General features: G+C 35.4%; 2 protein-coding genes across 2 annotated transcripts; one reads left to right on the forward strand and one right to left on the reverse strand.

Annotated features, from left to right (window-relative positions):
• Nucleotides 1-2207: 2207 nt before the first annotated feature.
• Nucleotides 2208-2779, reverse strand: LOC112905201 (the record flags this gene model as incomplete). Its single annotated transcript, XM_025977143.1, has 2 exons — nt 2698-2779; nt 2208-2575 (listed from the first exon to the last, which is right to left on the reverse strand). Coding segments are annotated over exons 1-2 (450 nt in total), but the record flags the coding sequence as incomplete, so codon positions are not given.
• Nucleotides 2780-4984: 2205 nt separating this feature from the next.
• LOC108741575 lies at nt 4985-5716 on the forward strand. The gene has a single exon (XM_018476422.1). The coding sequence runs from the start codon at nt 4985-4987 to the stop codon at nt 5714-5716; it is 732 nt and encodes a 243-aa protein (XP_018331924.1).
• The last annotated feature ends 15266 nt before the right edge of the window (nt 5717-20982 follow it).

Below are 20982 nucleotides of genomic sequence, written 5' to 3' on the forward strand. Positions count from 1 at the left end.
CGACAGAGTACCAATGGAAAGAAGGCATGCTCAAGGATGTTAGAAACGTATTACATAAATTTTACAATGAAAAGAGTTTAAAATAACCAAATTTACACAATTACACAGCATTTTTATTAATGTTCAACATTGTAATATCATTCAATATTATTTGATCTATCGTTCATCAAATGCAACTTTCAAGTAATATTGCCTGCATTTCGTGTTATGTCCAAACTTCCAATAAAATACGAATTCCCCTTACAATTTACAAATATTTTAGAATGCGACCAAAAAACTTGAAAATTTAAAAATGAATTGTATGGCTGTTTGATTTAGTTAAATGTAAGAGAATAATTCCACTGCACGAAAAAATACTTGTGAGATGTAAAAAAATTCGGTAATTTCCAATTCTAACTATAAACTGATATCCCCTTGTATGAACTTATTTATGTTCATACAATTTTTACTGGTTGTGAATTATAATACAGAATACAACACTTTACGACTACAACGAAAATATGACTGTGTTTACGACAATGCTATGACCTGAAAAGCAAGTGGAAATTTTGAGTAACGTGGATCGAAATTTCAGAAAAGTTGCATCTTATACTACCACATGTGACTGTATGACTGTGTAAAGTATTATGCTCCTCACTCTCCGGTAAATCTCGAAAACGATGAAAGCTGTTAGAAAAATCACACTGAATAAAAATTGCAGAGCATATTATTTAACATAAAAAAGTGCTGAAGTTATAATCCGAATTCCCAGTACTTTAACCGCTAGAAGGGTTGAAAAATGGAGGTTAAAAAAAAGCAGCCGACACTGACCGAATCAGCGTTCTCCAGTTCTCTTCCTCATACATACGCATGTACTTCCAGAATTACAATTTTCTGTTTCTGTTGCTCTTATTTACTATAATATCCTTTAGGTTAGCATCACATGTCCGACAGAAAAGTTTTTCTTGTTGTAATTTGTAACCTAAAGGAACGGAGAGTGCTGTCAGGCAAGTGACGGGTACTTACTTTAACCTTTGCTCCTATACATTTTGGGAACTGGGGTTATCCCCCATAAGGACCTTATTATGTTAAAAAATATGCTTTATAATTAAGTAGCTATTTAACGCTAAAATCGAAGAAACCAAAATTTTACATTGTTGTAGGCACGATACACTTATACCGGTATGCTACACCTTCGGCTCAAGCGCATCTAGTTCGCGCAGATGATGTCACTGCGAAGCACGGAATGAGATACAATTTTACCGCATTTCTCGAATTTCTATAAATTACTCCAATCTTTTGCTGATATTGTGTTATTGTGTGTATAAACATGCCAGAGTATGCGATTACTGAATGTGGAAACTACAATAGAATACAAGTAAAAATCAAATATTTCCGATTTCCAATAAAAAACAAAGAAATCTGTAAGAAGTGGATTAATGCATGCCGCCGAGTTAAAAAAATCTAAAAAACGGTAGGTAATATCACCGAAAAAAAAATTATTCTGAAAAAATATGGATTTGTAATAATTGTTTTCTATTATACAATTTTCAGCATGCATATGTTCAGCCCGCTTTGAACCTAATTGATGTTATTTTATTAATACGAACTGAGTTCAAGCTGTATTTGAATAAATTTATTAATCCTTTGATTACACCTCAACTATTGCTATCAACTGTTATAGCCAACTATTAATGTATACTCATTGCCATATTCAACACCCCCTCTCAATGATATACATTTAACAAAAATAAACTTAAATTAACGTACAATATCTTAGTCTACAACCATTGAAAAATACATAAGTTAAACTTCGTTGCTACTGCTACAAATAATCTAAAAGTGGACAGTTTTGCGACTGGAGCATAAATATCATTAAAATCTAACACATCTTGTTGCTCAAAACCCCTAGCAACTAACTTAGCTTTATACTGTTCGACATTATTTACAGTTTTAATTTTAAAAACCCACTTACTACTTACTGTTTTTACATTCTCTGGTAAATCACAGACATCCCACGTATTATTATCTTTTAAAGTCTGTAATTCTTTTCCTATAGCTTCTTTCCACTTACTCGCATCACTTCTTATCATAGCCTCACTGTATGTAGTTGGCTCACACTCATTATTATCCAACTGCACATTATTGCACTTATAGAAAGAAGTTTGTTTTCTTAGACGCTTGTTTCTTTGTTCTCTGGGTGAAATAGTTCCTTCTAACAAGTTTACTTCATCAGTGCTTGAAGTTTCCGTTGTCCCATCTAAGCTCGAAGTTAACTCGCTGACTTCTGTCCCCACGTTACTATTACTATCTTGTATGAACTCATCTAGATCTATTGACGTCATAGGTTCTTTTTCCTTATCTTCCTTCACAGATTCTTTTTCCTTATCTTCCTTTATAGATTCTTTTTCCTTCTTACCATCTTGCTTTAAGGAAACAATATCTTTCTTAGTTGCCACTGTGTTCCTTTGGGAAAAATAAATTCTATATCCTTTCACATCCTCTTTATAACCGAGCATTAACCCTTTTTCACCTTTCTGATCCCATTTCCTTCTTCTTTCCTTCGGAATGTGAACATACACTTCAGTGCCAAAGACTTTGAATTGATGAATATTATACGTTTTATTTGTCCATACTCCGAATGGAGATCTTCCATTTTCGTGACTCTTCCCAGTTCTATTCAATACAAACACCGCTGTATTAATTGCTTCAGCTTACAGTTTCTTCGGTAAGTTTTCTTCATGTAACATTGTCCTTGCTGCTTCCACCAATGTTCTATTTTCTCTTTCAGCCTTCCCATTCTGTTGAGGGGTATATGGCACTGTTGTTTGGTGTGTTATTCCACGTTTTAAAAATATTGCCTTCACTTCTTTATTAACAAACTCTAGTCCGATGTCACTTCTAAATAACTTTACTCTGTTTCCAGTTATATTCTCGGCTTTATTTATAAAATTTTCAATGCAATATTTGATCTCATGTTTTGTTTTGACAAAGTACACACTTCTGAAGTTAGAGTAGTCGTATTTTAGTATGACAAAATATTTCGACCCACCAACAAAGGCTTCTTCCATTGGGCCGCAAGTATCGGCATGAATTAGCTCACATGTCCTAGTACTCATATATTCACTTCTACCGAATGGTAATCTATGTAGCTTTCCAGCCAAACAACCCTCACATTGAGGTTTAGCAGTCTGTTTCACATCCACATTGATTTTCCGAAGAATGTCTTTCACGTAAGTAAAGTTATGATGCGCCAGTCTTTTGTGCCATTCATTTAAGTCATTCTGTACTAATATTGCATTATTTGCAGTCTCGCGCTCGCGTTTATGACGTAATTCCAAATAATAAGAATTCCCACTTCGTTCTGCTACTGCACTGACTTCATCACACTTGTAAATTTTGCATGAACTGTCATCTGTCATCATGACGTAACCCTTACCTGTGACACGATTGACTGAAAATAGATTAGTTTTTAATTCTGGAACGTACAACACATTGTCTATAATTGTATCAATCCATTCGGTCCCGTTCGATACTTGTACCGCTACTTGTCCGCATCCTAGGGCACTAATTACTGCGCCATTACCAACGATTACCGATTTCTGCAAACTTAAGAACGATGTAAACAATGCGAGATCTCGACACATATGTTCGCTGGAACCAGAATCTACCAACCACCTTGATTTATGCAATTCTTGTGACGAGTTAGACACTACAAATGCATTACCCTTCGTTGTATTCTCAGTCTTACCACCTTTCTGTTTTCTAAACCGACACTGTACCTTGTAATGTCAGAACTTTCCACAATAGAAGCAGCTATTATTTTTTACTTTTTCTTCGCTGTTATTCTTATTACTTCTGCATTCATTTTGATAATGTCCATTTTTACCACACTTATAACACTTTACAGGTCTTTTATTTTTCACGACGAACGCAAATGACGATGAAGTTAAGTGTGATTCTCCATTTTTTCCTCTCACTCTTTCTTCTTCAATTAATAATCTGGCCATCAAGTTGTCAATGGTTTACTTATCATTAGATGCAGATTCCCACGCCGACACAAAATGCTTATATTCATCAGGCAATGACATTAACACTTTTGTAATTTCAAACTTGTCAGAGATTTCCTCGCTCATCTGTTTTAATTGATTTTGCATTTCTTGGATCTTGGATAAGAAGACTGACATATCGATTCCTTTCTCGTATTTGTATTGGAAAAATCTCTGTTGTATTATATGTACACTTGTTTCCGTCTTCTGCTCATATACACTTTGAAGTTTCCTCCACATTTCAGCAGAGCTCGTACACGTAATGATGTGTAACAAACCTTCTTCCGTCATCCGTGTAACCAATAATGCTTGCGCCTTGGCAACTGTTATAGTCAACTATTAATGTATACTCATTGCCATATTCAACACTAATTGTTCTGTTGGACCCTCTCTTCAGCAACAATACAATACGTCTAAATATAATAGAAACCTTAAAGATGATGCTATACCAACTTTGAATATATCCGGAAAAAGAAAAAGCATTGACGATTTAGGGAGGTCTGTTCGCCTTGAAAAAGGAAGAAAAGTTAGAACCACTTCATCTGAGACAACCTCGGAAACTATAACCAACACTCTAGAGGACACAAACTAGTATTTTTTCGGAGGACAAAAATAAAACGTCTGTACAATAGCCGTAACTGGCCTTTGAACGTGAAGGCGATTTATTTATGGTCCCCAACAAAAACTATCTTCGACAACTACCCACTGGTGGTAACTTTCTAAAAGTTGACTTGACCCTGGTGTAAGAAAAAAAAGAAGGCTAGAGAGTCAGTCGGATTATAACGCATTGAAAGGTTCTCTTCACTTCCCAAGATAAAATAAAAAAGGACATTAAAATAATTAATACGATTACACGTTGAGTTTCCCAAATTGGTGACCCCGACGTGATTAACTTTGTTCGAGAAACGTAGTGTATTAAAAAGAAAAAGAACAAAAGTCGTGAAAAGTGCGGATAAATGATCAACGATGAAAACAGTGCCGCGTCTGCGTCAAACAATAACGCATCAGCAGTGGTAAAGTTACCCGATTTTTGGCCTAAAAAGATAGCCTTGTGGTTTACTCAAGTGGAGATTGTATTTTCGCTAAATCGGATAACCAAAGATGACACAAAGTACATGCACATCGTCAGCCAGCTAAGCCCACAATACTTGGACGAAATCGAGGATATTCTTATGCATCCACCAGCAGAAAATAAGTGTGAGACCATCAAGGCGGTGCTCATTAAACGATTATCCGATTCGGATGCAGCCAAAGCACAACAACTTCTCAAGAGGGAAGAAATTGGCGATAGAACGCCGGGTCAGTTTTGGCGGCATATGAAAAAGCTTGCTAATAGTAAACTGCAAGACGATTTACTGATTGAGCTATGGAAGAGCAGACTGCCCATTCGGACCCAGGAAGTGATAACTGCCCTGGATCAAACGGATGGCGAAGAACTAGCTGAAATCGCTGACCGAATCCATTTCATGCCACCAACTAATAGCCGAGTTGCAGCGATAGAGTCGCTGCAATCTCCCTCTATATGCGACCAATTTACGAAAATAATTGAAGGGATGGAAGCTATGCAGTTGGAGGTTATAAGTGCCATAACGAAAAATAGCACGCCGAATCGCAGTAGATCCCGATCCAGATCCCAGAGGAATAACCGGGGTCGCAGCAACTGCCGTCGTCAATTCGCGACCTGTTAGTACCATTATAAATTTGGTGCCAACTAGCGACCTGAGAAATGCGTACCACCGTGTAATTTCAAGAGGGCGGAAAATGGGTCGTCTGTGTGCGCGGCGGTCGATGGTCCCAAAAACGGCCGCATTTTCGTTGCCGATAAAAACACCGAAATGCAGTTTTTAATCGACACCGGTGCAGATGTATGTGTGTACCCGCGATCTAAAATAGGTGGTCGTGCAATAAAGTATCAATACGAGCTTTCTGCAGCAAACGGAACTCGCATTGCCACGTACGGTACAGTAGCTTTAAATTTTAATTTACGACGGGAGTTTTTGTGGCGGTTCATAGTGGCCGACGTAGATATTCCCATTATCGGTATGGACTTTCTTGCGCATTACAATCAGCTAATAGACCCACGTCATAAAATCCTAATGGACTCGACAAGACTTCAAGCTACGGGAAAAAGTGCAAACAAGGTTGTGGCCATTAATTAACAAAGATACAAGGGATTGGGCACGGTATTGTATTGCGTGCCAAAAATCTAAAATTTCGCGCCATGTCAACGCTCCAGTGCATGATTTTCCATCAACTTATGCTGGATTTGAGCACGTTCACATAGATTTGGTAGAACCCTTGCCAATGTCGCAGGAATATCGATACATACTAACGTGCACCGATCGATTTTCGCGATGGCCAGAAGCGACGTCGATCACCGATATCGATGCCGAAATCGTCGCGAAAACATTTATTAATACGTGGATTTCACGATATGGCGTACCCCTACGGTTAACAATTGATCGTGGCCGCCAATTTGAATTCACGCTGTTTAAAGAATTAGCACAGACATTAGGTATTACGCATTTAAGAACTACCTTTAGTTCTGTTAGGTATACGTACAGCTGTAAAAGAAGACTTAAAAGTGACCGCAGCGGAAATGCTATATGGGTTGAGTTTACGTTTGCCTGGGGAATTTTTCAAACAACTTAGGAGATTACATGAAAAATATAACATTTATTCCAGCAATTCGTCATGGGATGAATAAAGTGTTTGTTTTTAAAAACCTTAATTCATCTCCGTACGTATTCCTACGCAAAGAGACAATAAAAGGCTCTTTATAACAACCGTACGACGGTTCGTACGAATTTATTGAGCGGAAAGATAAAAATTTTGCAATTAAAATTAATAATAAAAACGTAAAAGTTAATATCAATAGAATCAAACCTGTCATTATGTTATCTAATTTTGCAAATAATCAAGAAAATAATGAAAAAAAAATTGATATTAGTTTTAATGATTTCAATAAAAATAATAACATCGATGTTAGCGTAATTCCCGCAAAGACCCGATCAGGTAGGAAAGTATTGTTTCTGAAAGTTTGAAGCAGGTTTGAATTAAATAATAACTTACTTTATATTATGTAAGCACATATAGTTCTAGTAATAATTAGCATAATTGTATAAAGTAAATAGTATTTCCTAATATTAACAATTTTTTTTTGTACACGACTTTATTTCATTACCGTTCATTTGTTATCATAAGTAAGTAAGCTATTATAATAAGTAAAAAATGTAGACAACAATATATTCATGTATTCGTTATCACTGGTAAGGGGCTCATGTAGAGGACACAAACTAGTATTTTTCGGAGGACAAAAATAAAACGTCTGTATAATAGTCGTAACTGGCCTTTGAACGTGAAGGCGATTTATTTATGGTCCTCAATAAAAAATATCTCTGACAACTACCCACCGGTGGTAACTTTCTAAAAGTTGACCCTGGTGTAAGAAAAAAGAGAAGACTAGAGAGTCAGTCGGAGTATAACGCATTGAAAGGTTCTCTTCACTTCCCAAAATAAAATAAAAAAGGACATTAAAATAATTAATACAAGATTAATCGAAGATGGTTTATATTAGGTAAAAATTCGGCGGCAGTTTTTACAGAAAATACTAATAACGAAGATCATGGCGAGCAGTGTTTAGTCACACCTCTAGAAAATAACGAACATAAATCAGATGGTATTTGAAATTAAGGGATTTGTTTAACTACAGGTATGTTAGGAGAATTGGCCGTTGATCATAAAACTGCTCCTGACACAACAGAAGAGGAAATTTTAGTTTTCCAATCATTTATCCAGCCGCAATATTCTGAAATAGATTTTCCAGACACTGAAGCTATGAATGCAAACTCACAGTTCCTAAATGAATTTCATTGTAAAGGAAAAATTACTCAAGAGTCTCTTAAATACATAGCTGGGTATGTTTCATATAAGTTTAAACCTAAATATTGTTTGGGATCTCCAACAAGTATGGCAGAAAAGGACGACTGGTTCGTCTTTTATTTGTTCCGTTTGTAGTTGTAAATAACCGATTTTGCGTGTTAGTGTTATATCCTTAATATAATCGGAATTGCGTAATAGTAATTTTGTTTAAATTTTCTGCAAATGGTTTTAGAGAATATTTATGAAAGAATGTATGAGAACTCAATTGTACTCTTGCTTGTTCTAATTTAAAAGGTAAAATACCTGCATTATCAGTAAGGTCTTTAATTTCCACGCGTTGTACGAAAACTTGCTGAATGATTGTTATTAAAAAGATGTTAATGATCCAATACCTCATCTGCAACAAATTTAATAATGTAATGTAGGTAAGCTGTGTCTTTCTAAGGGGTTTCAATTCTTGTTTATGATAAATCTGACCTTTTCGGGTTTTGATTTCCTAAGTCTTCTTGCACAATTTCTTTTCTAAAACGTGGTGCCTTTTTATCTCTTATATGCATCTTTAAATACACCGGTTGATCTTCTTTTAAGGGTAAGAATTGTGAACGTTTTATATTTTGGTTTTGAATTTGTTGTTCTTTTTGGTTGATTAAATTTTCTGATACTAATTCATATAGAGCCTTAATTTTATAGTAACTTTCGGTGGTGTACTGATGGTAGTAATTTTCGTCAAATACTTCTAACATGTCATTTGTCTCTATGTGTCCGAAAAGTAATTCAGTTGGTTTGCATTTGGTTTGTGAATCTATGAATTTTTGGCAACTGCTGATTATATCGGGCCAATAATAATATCTGGAAATTTCAGTTGCTAGCTCTTGAGCTCCGCGGTGGTCAGGATTATGTATTTGTTTAAGGATTTCTTGTTGTGCTTGTTTTTCGGTAACGTCTTTTAAGGTCAAATGAGTATACACTACTTTAACAGATCCGTCAAAATTAGAGTTTACTAGGTATGCTAATTCTTCATAGAACGGTTTATTTTTACATCTAATTGCATTTGTTACTTTTGGATTTAAATATTGATGTAGAACGTTAATTATTTCGTTTTCGTAATTTTGGTAACTAAGTTGGACTAAATGTCGCGTTTTGTTAAACAATTGGATTTGTCTAATAGCGGGTTTATATGAAAAGGAGATTTCAAATTGATTCTTATAAAAATTAATTGGTTTTTCTGTAATTGGTAATTCTGCATTTGTGTTTTCTGTTTGTGAGTGTTGTGTTACAGTTTCATCGTTCTGTTTAGTGTTGTCGACGTTATCAATATTATCAGTGGTTGTGAATGTTGATGGGATAGATGGTTTATCGGGTGGCTTTATTTGTATATCAGTAAGGATTTTAATTTTCTTTTCTTTAGGAATTTCGGTCTTCGTAGGAGATGTCTCTTTGTCCTTGTCGAGTTGGAGAAAGTCATCTAGATCTTCAATTTCTAACAAGTCTCTTTCATTAATATCACCTGGGTTGTTAAATAAGGATAATAATTCGTCCCTAGTTTCAAGCGGATTTGCTTCTAACCTTGATAAAAAATCTGCATTGCTGTTACTTTTACCTTTCTTATATATAATTTTGTAGTCAAACTCTTCCAAGCGTAGACGCCATCTGATTAATTTAGAATTTGGTTCTTTAACATTAAATAACCATTGCAGTGGTTTATGGTCCGTCACTATATTGAATTGTCTACCGTATATGTAAGGCCTAAACATTTTGACTGCCCAAATTATTGCCAAACATTCCTTCTCTATTACTGAATAGTGTTGTTCGTGTTCGTTAAGAGTTCTACTGATAAACATTATTGGTTTATCTTTGCCAATAGGGCCTTGGGATAAAACGGCTCCTAGTCCTACGTTTGATGCGTCACATGTTACGTTAAAGGGTTTATTGAAGTCTGGATATGATAGAATTGGTGGGTTACTAATAATTCGTTTTATATTATTAAAGGCGTTTATAAATTCTGCTGTATGGGAAATTTTGGAATTTTTCTTTAAACATAGGGTTAACGGTTTAGTAACAGTCGCGTAATTTTTAATAAATTCTCGGTAATATCCTGTTAAACCTAAAAATGACTTGATGTCTTTAGTAGTTCGAGGTAATTTCAGCGCCTGAATTTTACTTACTAGTTTCGGGTTTGATTTTATACCATCTGTGGTGATTAAATGACCTAAATATTCTATCTCGCGTAAGACGAATTCTGATTTTTAGAGTTGGACCTTAAATCTGTGCTCTTTTAATCTATCAAATACAGTTTTTACGTTTTGGACATGTTGTTCGAAAGTGTTGCCTAAAATAATAATACCGTCGAGATATACTAGACAAATTTTGTCAATCAAACCTTCTAATACTTTGTTCATTACACGGGCGAAACAAGCTGGAGCGTTTCGTAAACCAAAAGGCATGCGCACAAAGTGCCAATGTCCTTTTTCTGTCGAAAATGCGGTTTTATGCTGATCATCAGGTTCTATCTCAATTTGATGGTACCCACTTTTTAAATCTAATTTTGAAAAATAATTTGAACTTCCTAAAAGATCTAAAATTGTAGTAATATTTGGAATTGGATACTTGTCTTCTATTGTTTTCTCATTGAGTTTTCGGAAATCAACAATCATACGCCAAGCGACTTTTTCACTCTTATCCGGTTTCTTGGGAACAAGAAATATTGGAGAATTGTAAGGTGATTCGCTTTCAACTATGATATTTTGACGTTTAAGTTCGTCTACCTGTTTGTCTACTTCAGCTCTTTGCACCTGTGGGAAGCGGTACGGTTTTGCATAAATGGGTTCTTCGGAATTTAATGGGATTTTATGCTTAGTGTTATGTGAGAACGTTAATATGTCACCTTCTTTGTAAAAGATTTCACTGTAGTCATTGCAGAGTTTTTGTAATACTACACGTTGGCTATCTGGTAAATGATCGAGATCAATACTTATATACTTCTCACGGGAACTAGTGTAAACATTGCATATATCTATGTTATGAGGATTAATATGCTTTGCTTTTATTTTCATTACAGGTGTTTCTTTAGAATATTTCCGCGAATTGGAACTTCGCAATGGAAATTGTTAGCAATTGTAAGGGTTTCCGGAATTTTCATACCGTTAATTTCTTGTTCGGGGATCAAGACTGGTCCTTTTCTAATGGGAATTGAGAATGTATGTTTATCTGTTTTATTTGCCAAAAATGTATCAAAGTTAAGTAAAGGATAGTTTATGTTGTTTAATACAATAATACCTGTTTCATAGTCTATTTTGGATTTCATTGTCTCTAGGTTTTCCGAGCCTAAAAGTATGTCAAAATGCTGATGAAAGGGAACTACGAAAAGCTTTAGTATTTGATTTTCCTGAAATAAATCGACATTCAAACATTCGTTGTGTTTAGTTGCTGTCGTTATAGTTTTTAGCAAAAAGTTTTCGGTGTATATAAGATCTGAAAAGTATTTATGAGCAATATCCGGGTTAATTAGCGAATTCGTTGCACCTGTATCAATTAAAATTTTGAGAGATATATTTTCATTCAAGTTTATTATAAGGCAAGGTAAGGAAGAATAATTAAAATGCTCCCTATGAAAGTTATTTTCTATATTTAGTTTTCTGAGACATGTCGACGAAAATTTATAACTTCTAAATTATTATCATCTACACTACCCTGATCATAATTGTTCAAACCGGGGTCGTATAAATCGTTATCATCATAATTATTTTGGTCGTCTAACCCTATCTTTTCGTCATAGTCATAGTTGTTATAACTATCTGAATTCATTTCTGAAGATTGTTCAAAGTTTTCTAAATATGGGTGATAGTTATTTGGTGGTTCGATTTCTGTTAGCGAAACTTGCGGTTGTCGCCAACGCCGAAAAGCTGAGGCCTGATAATTTGGTGTTCTGCTACTATTAGAGTTTTGTTGTATATTCTGTGTTCGAGTCTGAGGTCTGTTAATGCTTGGGTTAATTCTAGGTAAATTTTCGTTATGTCTTGGGAAATTTGACATATTACTCGACATTTGAGGTCTTACAGGGAAATTTGGTTGTTGCCGAAAATGGTTATGGTTGAAATTACTTGGTGGATTCCAATTTGGCGGTCTAATTGGATTCGGTTTAGGATGTAAATTTGGTTTTGTGTTGGGTGAAGGATTAGGCATTTTTGGATAACTAGTCCTGTCTGAGGGATGTTTAGTAATGTAATTTAATACTGTTGCTGTTGCTTGTGTGAGTGTATCATGGTCTTTAACGTCTAAAATTGTCTGTAGCATTACTGGACAGTTACTATAAAGAACTTCTAATGCTGTTTGTTCGTTTATTGACTTATGTGTGTCTTTTTGTACATTTGTCATTGTCTCGTCTTGCATAATTTTGATATTTAATTTAGTTTGAGCAGCTCTCAGTCTTTCTATGAATACACTTAAGCTTTCATTAGGTCGTATCTTTAAATTTTTAAACTGATGCGCTAATATCTTTTTATCCGTAAAATCTCCGAACCTATTTCTTAATGCTGTTCTAAGGTCTGGCCAGCTACTTATGTCTGATCTACATATTGCAAATTCGTTAGCATCTCCTATTAATTTAGAGGAAATTAAACAAAATACAAATTCATTTAGAGTCTGGTCATTGGTGTTACCGTATTTTTGATGAAAATTATTTACATTAACTATAAATAATTCTAGCGCATTACCATTTCCATTGAATTTTGGTAAAATTTCGCCGTAAGTTTTGACAGCACTAATTAGTTGTTCTGTGTTGTTTTGGTTAGGCATATTTATTCTACTTCCTAAAACCAAATCGTCCAATCTAATTGAATTAAGTGACCTGTTTAAGGTTTCTAGATCTATGATCTCTACTTGATTTTGGGACTCAGTCATTAAATTCAATAAATTTTAGTTTCTTTGAACAAAGCTTGATTCGATTTTTATGCAAAAGAATTCATAGGTACTATCATTAACACTGATACACAAAAATGTTAGATAACCCTCACTGAAACCTAACTCTGATCCTAACTTAAAATTAGAATTAAAATTAATACTTATTTCTAGTATGCTCACTTCTTTTCAAAAGGGAAAACAATACACTACACTTATTTCACAATTTGCCACTTACTTTAATCTAGAGTTCGATGAATTTTCTATTTCTGTAGTCCTCCTTTTTCATGGTGTCCAGGGGTTGAAGTGGTTGCTCCTCGTTGCCGTCTTGGTTGGGAGTCCTCTTGCTGTTCCTGGTCCTTTTTGGAAGATTGCTGCTGCTTCCTTTTTAAGGTGTTGTCACAGGTCTTTACGAAGATTTGGTCCTGCCGTCGGTCTCTGGTTTCCGCATTCCCGTTTTGAGCGATGGGCTTATGGTCCTTATTTTCTGGGGCTTTGCGGTCGTCGGAGTTGTCACAATAACGCACTTTAACAGTTTCTTTTTGGGCACGAGATCAATATCCCATTTAGCACTTGAAACTATTTTTTTTTTAAAGTCGTTTAACGAACTTTTCCGAACTTTAACCACATCCGTTACGACTGCGCCAGATAACGAACGACGTTGGAAGTTTCTCTTTTTAAAAAAGATATCCAAAATTTGTAGTTACACTTTATTTAATAGAACTTCAAAATTATTATAATTATTAATTAAGAGTAAAAACAATTTGCCGTTCGTGAATTAAGTATTACAGCAATATGCCATGCACGTGAACTACAATACATTAATTAGTTAAAAAGGCTAAAACAAAGCTTATATACTNTAGCCGACAGAACTATATTCAAATTGGGAAACGATTGTAGTATACCTTATGAAGTTATTTATTGTTTAAGTCGCACGCGGACCTACATTAGGTTACGAGATCTTAATAAAAAAATTAGTTTTCAGAACTGTAAAAAAAAACTAGAAAAAAAAATGTCAAAATTTACCAATTGTAAAGTTTAAATACAATAAATCTTTATCAAATCTCACTTATTCTCTTTTATGATAGATAACATTAACTAAATTTGCAAAGAAGATACTTAGCTCTTATGTATTGCTTAATATTAGATATCTAATAACGAAGTTACTAATTCTTCCCCAAGAGTATTAATATTGAAGAAAAAAGCAATTCTGAAAGCCTTCCTTTTTACTAAATTATATAATTAACACCTACGTTTGGCTTAGGGTTACAAGGCTTTCATTAAAGAGTATTTTAAATGTGATTGTGATATTTTAATTAAAAATCATATATATATTCTTTTAAATTGTGTAGTTGTTTTGTGTGTAGAATAAAAACAAATTCTGTGATAAGTATTTGGAAAGAAAATAGTTTACCAGCTAAGGATGAAATTTTTGATATGTTAACAATATTCTGCGACACCTACAAAAAATTGAGTTTGTAACCCTATAATCTTACCCTGAAGAAGCCTTGTAACCCTAAGGCAAAACGTAGATGTGTTGATTATAAAATTTAATAAAAAACCCTTCACCCTGGAATTGCTTTTGTCTTCATTATTTAGTAACATTAAAATCCACCAAACCCTTAACAAAATATAATGTATATACCAAATATTTGTATGATCAGTATTTATTAACAAACATTAAATACGGGTCAACTCATCAACATGCATTGTACGTACGTAATCTTTAGCCTTGCTTCACAGTGCTCTACAATTAAGTAGCAGAAACCAAATTTTTACATTGTGATTGGTATCATATTAGTGCATTCTGAAATTAATGTAGAAAAAATGGTAACCTATAAGTATTTGCTTGACAATTAACATTACAACAATTTGGAATGTTTTAACTTTATTACTTATAAGAAGCAAATACTTTTAAAAAGCAAACGATTCCTCTACGCTTTTATATTTGATAATATTAGTTTTCGTGATTATTTATTAGTAGTTTAGTCGTTTTTTTTTAGTTTTCTACTAGCTAGAGCTACGGTATTCGGTAAGAGTTAAGGAAAGTATTTGTAAATAATTTAAAGAGAATACAAATAATTTGAAAGAGATACTGTTAAGGGTATACAATAAATAAGTGAAACTTAAAAACTACAAAAAGACAAAGCTTCCAGTCCTCTTATTGCCTATGAGGATTATGTTTGTTGAATATTTATGTGATTAAATGAAAATGTTTCAACTATTTCGTTGAAAGCTAGTGCAGTTACCTAACAATCGGTACCTATTAGCACCAGACGAACATTTTCATAGATAGAGTCACTCGTTGAAATTGTGTTTTGAAGGGTCTGTGAATACATGTTAAAAGTAATAAAAATGTTAGTTGAAATATTGGNCTAGAGCTACGGTATTCGGTAAGAGGTAAGGAAAGTATTTGTAAATAATTTAAAAAGAATAGAAATAATTTGAAAGAGACTGTTAAGGATATACAACAAAAAAGTGAAACTTAAAAACTACAAAAAGACAAAGCTTGCCGAAAAGACGTGAACGATTCCAGTCCTCTTATTGGTTATGAGGATCATGTTTGTTGAATATTTATGTGATTAAATGAAAATGTTTCTACTATTTCGTTGAAACCTAGTGCAGGTACTTGACAATCGATACCGAACATTTACGAAGATAGAATCACTCGTTGAAATTGTGTTTTGAAGGGTCTGTAAACACATGTTAAAGTAATAAAAATGTTAGTTGAAATGTTGGGTCGGTTCTTTTCTTACCCCGCCGGGAGGCTTAATATTTTCTGATTCCTGTTAAAGTCTACTTTGTGCAGCTGTGTCACTACGATGCTAACAGACCATTTTAAGAAAGTTTCTTAAAGCATAGGAAATAACAGCTATTAGGTATTTTGCTGTATTCCAGTCAACTATATTGAGAAATTATTTTATGGTTTCCCTGCACATATAACACTTATACAACAATTTAGCAACCCATCAGTGTGCCGGCGAATTGGTGATAGCGAATCTTTGTGTTTTCAATGGATTGCTCAATGTTTGCTTGCTTAACTGCACGGAACTTGGAGGCACTTATTCCAGTTTTCAGAGGTAAGTAGCAAACTTCTTTTAATAAGAAAGGTGAGACGGATGCTTGTTTTTCCGGAACATGATATAGATCGAAATGGATTATTATTATTACGAGAAAGCGATATTATAGAATTAGTTCCATCAAGTGGTATACGGTCTAAATTAAGGTCCAAATGACGGGAATTTGTAGACATCAGTGTAAGTAATTAAGATTCTGTTATCGAACAGTATTTAAATATTTTATATCATTGGATCTTCTTTAGAGAAAGAACAAGAAGAAGGTTGTTTCTGAAATATTCAACTGGACTGCCACCGTAAGACACCCTATATAATCAATGTAATGTCTGCTACTGCTACAGCAATATCCACTATTCGCTGAAAACACTGCACAGAACCACCTTCAAAAAATAGCATAATTGAATTAATAAATATAACAAATAGTGAAGTTGAAGTACGGGAGCATCAAGAGACAGAAGCCTCTGTAATCCAGATACTAGGTATGGTGCAAAAATGCTAGTGTAATCCGCCTAAGTAAGGAAATATGTTACGGTTTTCTGTTTCACATAGGATTACAAAGGATAAATTTTAATTATCTAAGGCAATCGTAAAGCGTTTTCCAGGTGAAGATGCGCCGCCACCACTTGATATGGATGAATTAGCTAAAGGAACATTAATATTATCAGCATCCGAAGTATCATTTCTTTCTGGATATTTGAAGGTAATGTTACATGTAAATTTTTGCAAAAGGACACTTTTCGAACTCTTTCCAATATAATTTCCAAGCACAATAAATTATATATGCAGGTAACAAAAGCAAAGCTAGCATTTAAATTCCATATATTATTTATTTATTATTCATTATTCCCGCATTTTTAATGAATGTGGACTTTTCGATTATTTGTCTAATATGCCATTTGGAGCTAAGCATCAAATTTTTAAAATTTTTGCTAATAGTAATAAGAGCAGAGTAAATATATTCAATCATCATTATATTTATTAAAATGGAATCAATATCCTTCAATGAACATTATTGCAGCTACGAAGTAACTTACAATACAGACACACACATTATTCACGTATCTGATCTTACTCATCACGCGAAATGTCATTTGAAATGTCATATGTCATTTTACCTTATCATATTTAATATCCTCACTTTTTCGCCCTATACAGCCACCACAGTTTCTATATATCCAAGAGGGTATAGCAAAGTGTACTACACCCCTCAATATTATTTTGTTTTTCTACTGTTTTTTAGAAATATTCATGTTTAGTAATTTATTATAATAATTTTTTATATGTATTTCCTGATACCTATGATTTTTATGTATTTATTTTAAGATCTTATTCTTTTGTGTTTTTAGAATTATTGTTAATAATATATATATTATACCGATTTTTTGTATATACAGTTCTTAATATGACAAATGTAAAATTTCAGAAAATAATAAAATATTTCCTTATTATTATTCCGTAACTATTCTACTTATTTCATCATTTCGTATAGGTTAATTTCAACCATACCTTATTGAATCAAATACTATGCAAATAAGTTGACTTTGTGGTCACAAATACCTACTTTTACATATTCCTTTTAACTATTCGCTAGCGGTGCAATTTACCACGACATTCACTGTCACTTATAGCCATAGCTCTCATCGATATTAACTATTTCACCAGTACTAGATTTGTCGTAGTAAAATTTACCAAACGTCGTGTTTGGCGCATATATAACCACGACATATAGTTATAACTTACCCAAATAATGGTAATTTATGCCATATCTTTTTCTCAGTGTAATTTCATTGATGTTGAATTTCGATTAGATTTGAATAAACTCATGGAGTGGAGTTTATCTAACCTTTTAGCGTTCAATCTTGATAAATGCTTTATTATTACTTTTTTTAAAGGAAAGAAAATTGATTGTGACTATCAATTTGGATTAAGTAAGTTAGAAAGAGTATCGGTAATTAAGGACTTGGGAGTACTATTTGATGAAAAAATCTCTTTTAATGATAATATAAATTACGTTGTCAATAAGTCTTCCAAATCTTTATATTATATCTTGAGACAATCCTGAGAATTCTACAATCCACTGGCGCTAATTACTCTGTACAATAGCTTTGTTAAATCACTACTTACCTATGCTTCTATAATTTGGATTCCTTATTACAATAATTAATCTGATAAAATTGAAAAAATTCAACATAGATGTAGCCACTCTCTGTCGTGTGAGATGAGAGATGTGTGACTAACAAGTTGTGGTTTATACAAAATTTATTTACATGGTTTAAATGGCAAAGAACATTTCAGCACATTACATTTGTGTGTGTATTTGCCGTTGACCTAGTTAGTCGCAGTGTGTCGCGACCTAACTAAGTCAGCACAAATGTAGAGTCTTAATTGATAAACAACAATAAATGTTTTCTTGCTATACCGAGTGTTCCCACAGGACCCCCCTTCCAGTGAGGAAAGATGTGGATTAGCTTGCTCGGATATAGCTAGGGAAATGTACTCGACGACCGGACCGGGTTGTAGTATGGGTTGGTCGATCGTCCATTTTCCTCGTTGTGAGTATCGGTTGGAAGTGCTGTTCTTCCTTCATGATGTATGCTGGTTTCAGTCTTTGCACTGATACAAATTTGCTTATATTAGGAAGCTGAACTATGAAAGAGTGTTCGCCTCGTTTGATTACTTTATATGGCCCATCGTATGAGAATTGTAGTGGTTTCTTTGGACCATCCCGTCGAATTAGAACATATTCGGCCGATCGTAGATCTCCATAAATGAAGGTTTTCTGTCCACCATGCCTGCTTCCAGCTACAGGTCGTAGAAGTCAGAAGTGATCGCGAAGCTGCTGTACATATGTCTGGGTGATGGTGTGCGATTGACGGGTGTCTGGTGCCAGAAATTCGCCTGGTAGACGAAGTGGTTTTCCATATAATATCTCGGCTGCTGTAGTCTTGAGATCTTCCTTCCAGGCTGCACGAATTCCTAGAAGAACGGTGGGAAGAATCCTGGTCCAGCTGCTGTTTTGATGGCAAGTTCTGTCGGCTTTTAACTGGCGGTGTAATCTCTCAACCATGCCATTAGCTACGGGGTGATATGCCGTTGTGTGAATATGCTTCGCGTTTGTTAGCTGCGAAAGCTCCTTGAAAAGCTGGGACTCAAATTGTCTACATTGGTCCGTGGTGATTCTCAGGGGTGTGCCATAGCGACAGATCCAGCCTTCATAAAAAGCTCGTGCGACTGTTGTGGCTTCTTGGTCTGTCATTGGAAAAGCTTCAGGCCAACGTGTGAATCTGTCTACACACGTAAGACAGTAACGGTATCCTTCTAAGGGCGGCATCACAACTATGTCCATATGGACGTGGTCGAACTTTTCTGATGGTAGTCCGAATTCGCCCAAGGGTGAAAAAACGTGACGGGTAATTTTGGCTTTTTGACAAGAGAGACATTCGCGTGCCCACTTGGCGCAATCTTTATTAGCAGATGGCCAAATAAATCGCTGGGTCACAAGTTTTATGGAAGCACGGATTCCAGGATATGTCAGGGAATGTAATTGTTTGAAAGCTGCGAAACGAAATGTTGAAGTTAAAAAAGGTCTTGCCGTACCAGTAGAGATGTCGCAGAAAATGGTTTTATATGAGCCGGAAATGTGAATGCGTTTGAGATGTAGGGAATGGTTAACGTTGAGATAATGTTGTAGTTCCCTATCGGATTCCTGCGCAGTAGCAAGCGCTTCGTAGTCAATATGCGTTGATAACTCAGAAATCCATGAGAGTGCGTCTGCGATGATGTTATCTTTCCCAGAAATATGCTAGATGTTCGTTGAGAACTGGCTAATGAAATTGAGGTGCCGTGACTGTCTGGGAGAGCATTTGTCAGGGTTCTGACGGAAAGCAAAGGTAAGGGGCTTGTGATCGGTAAATATAATGAAGTCACGGGCTTCGAGAAAATGGCGGAAGTGCTTACTCGTGCGATAAATCGCGAGAAGTTCTCTGTCGAAGGCGCTGTATTTAACTTCAGCGTTCGATAGTTTGGAGGAGAAAAATACAAGGGGTTCCCAGGTTCCATTGTGGAATTGTTGTAACGCAGCGCCCAAGTGATTGTCGGATACGTCACAGAAAATTGCTAAGGTAGCATCTGGTTGTGGATGGTGCAGGAGAGTCGTCTGCGCCAGTTGCTCCTTACTTGAATTGAATGCCTCGTTGGCTGTGGGATTCCATTGGAGTGGTGCATTTCCTTTGATTTTCCCCAGTAAAAGTTCATTCAGAGCAGAATGAGTGCGGGCAGCGTTAGGCAGGAACTTTCTGTAAAAGTTGAACATACCCAGGAATCGTCGCAATTGTTTTGCGGTAGTAGGCTTGAGGAAATTGGAGATTGCTGTTACTCTGTCGGGTAAAGGGCGTATTCCATTTCCATAACCTAGAAAAGAGACTTCTTGTTTACCAAAGTTGCATTTTGCTTGGTTAAGCAGTATTCCGTATGACTGTAGACGAGTAAACAACGTGCGTAAATGCTGTTTGTGCTGTTCAGCATTTTCTGATGCGACCAGTATGTCATCGATGTAAGCAGAACAGAAGTCAAGGCCGTGTAACACTTCGTCAATAAAACGTTGAAATGTTTGGCTGGCGATACGTAAACCAAAATTCATGTGAGGAAAACTCGAACAATCCAAAAGGTGTTGTAAAGTCGATCGTGGAGAAAATCTTCTTATTTGCAAGTGCATGCGTGAAATCGTCGATGTTGCGTACAGGATATCTGTCCGGGATTGTTCTCGCGTTGAGAGCACGGTAGTCTCCGCATGGGCGCCATTCATCGTCTTTCTTTGGGACCATGTGCAGTGGCGATGCCCAGGGACTGAAGGAGGGACGTGCGATACCCAGTTGTACCAACGTTTCAAATTCTCTCTTGGCTGCAGAGAAACGGTCCGGGACTAAACGTCGTGGTTTGCATGCTACTGGTGGACCGGGGGTAGTGTAGGCACTATGTTGCATGTTTCGAAAAGGTGATTTGGCCGTTGGGTCGAGTTAATGACGGAAAATCATGGAGTATCTCGTGGTATGGCGAAGTGGTCGGTTTCGTTCCTGTAACGAAAGTGACGGAAGGTTGGC

The sequence above is a fragment of the Agrilus planipennis genome, unplaced genomic scaffold (assembly GCF_000699045.2).
Source record: "Agrilus planipennis isolate EAB-ADULT unplaced genomic scaffold, Apla_2.0 scaffold348, whole genome shotgun sequence".
Taxonomy (NCBI): domain Eukaryota; kingdom Metazoa; phylum Arthropoda; class Insecta; order Coleoptera; family Buprestidae; genus Agrilus; species Agrilus planipennis.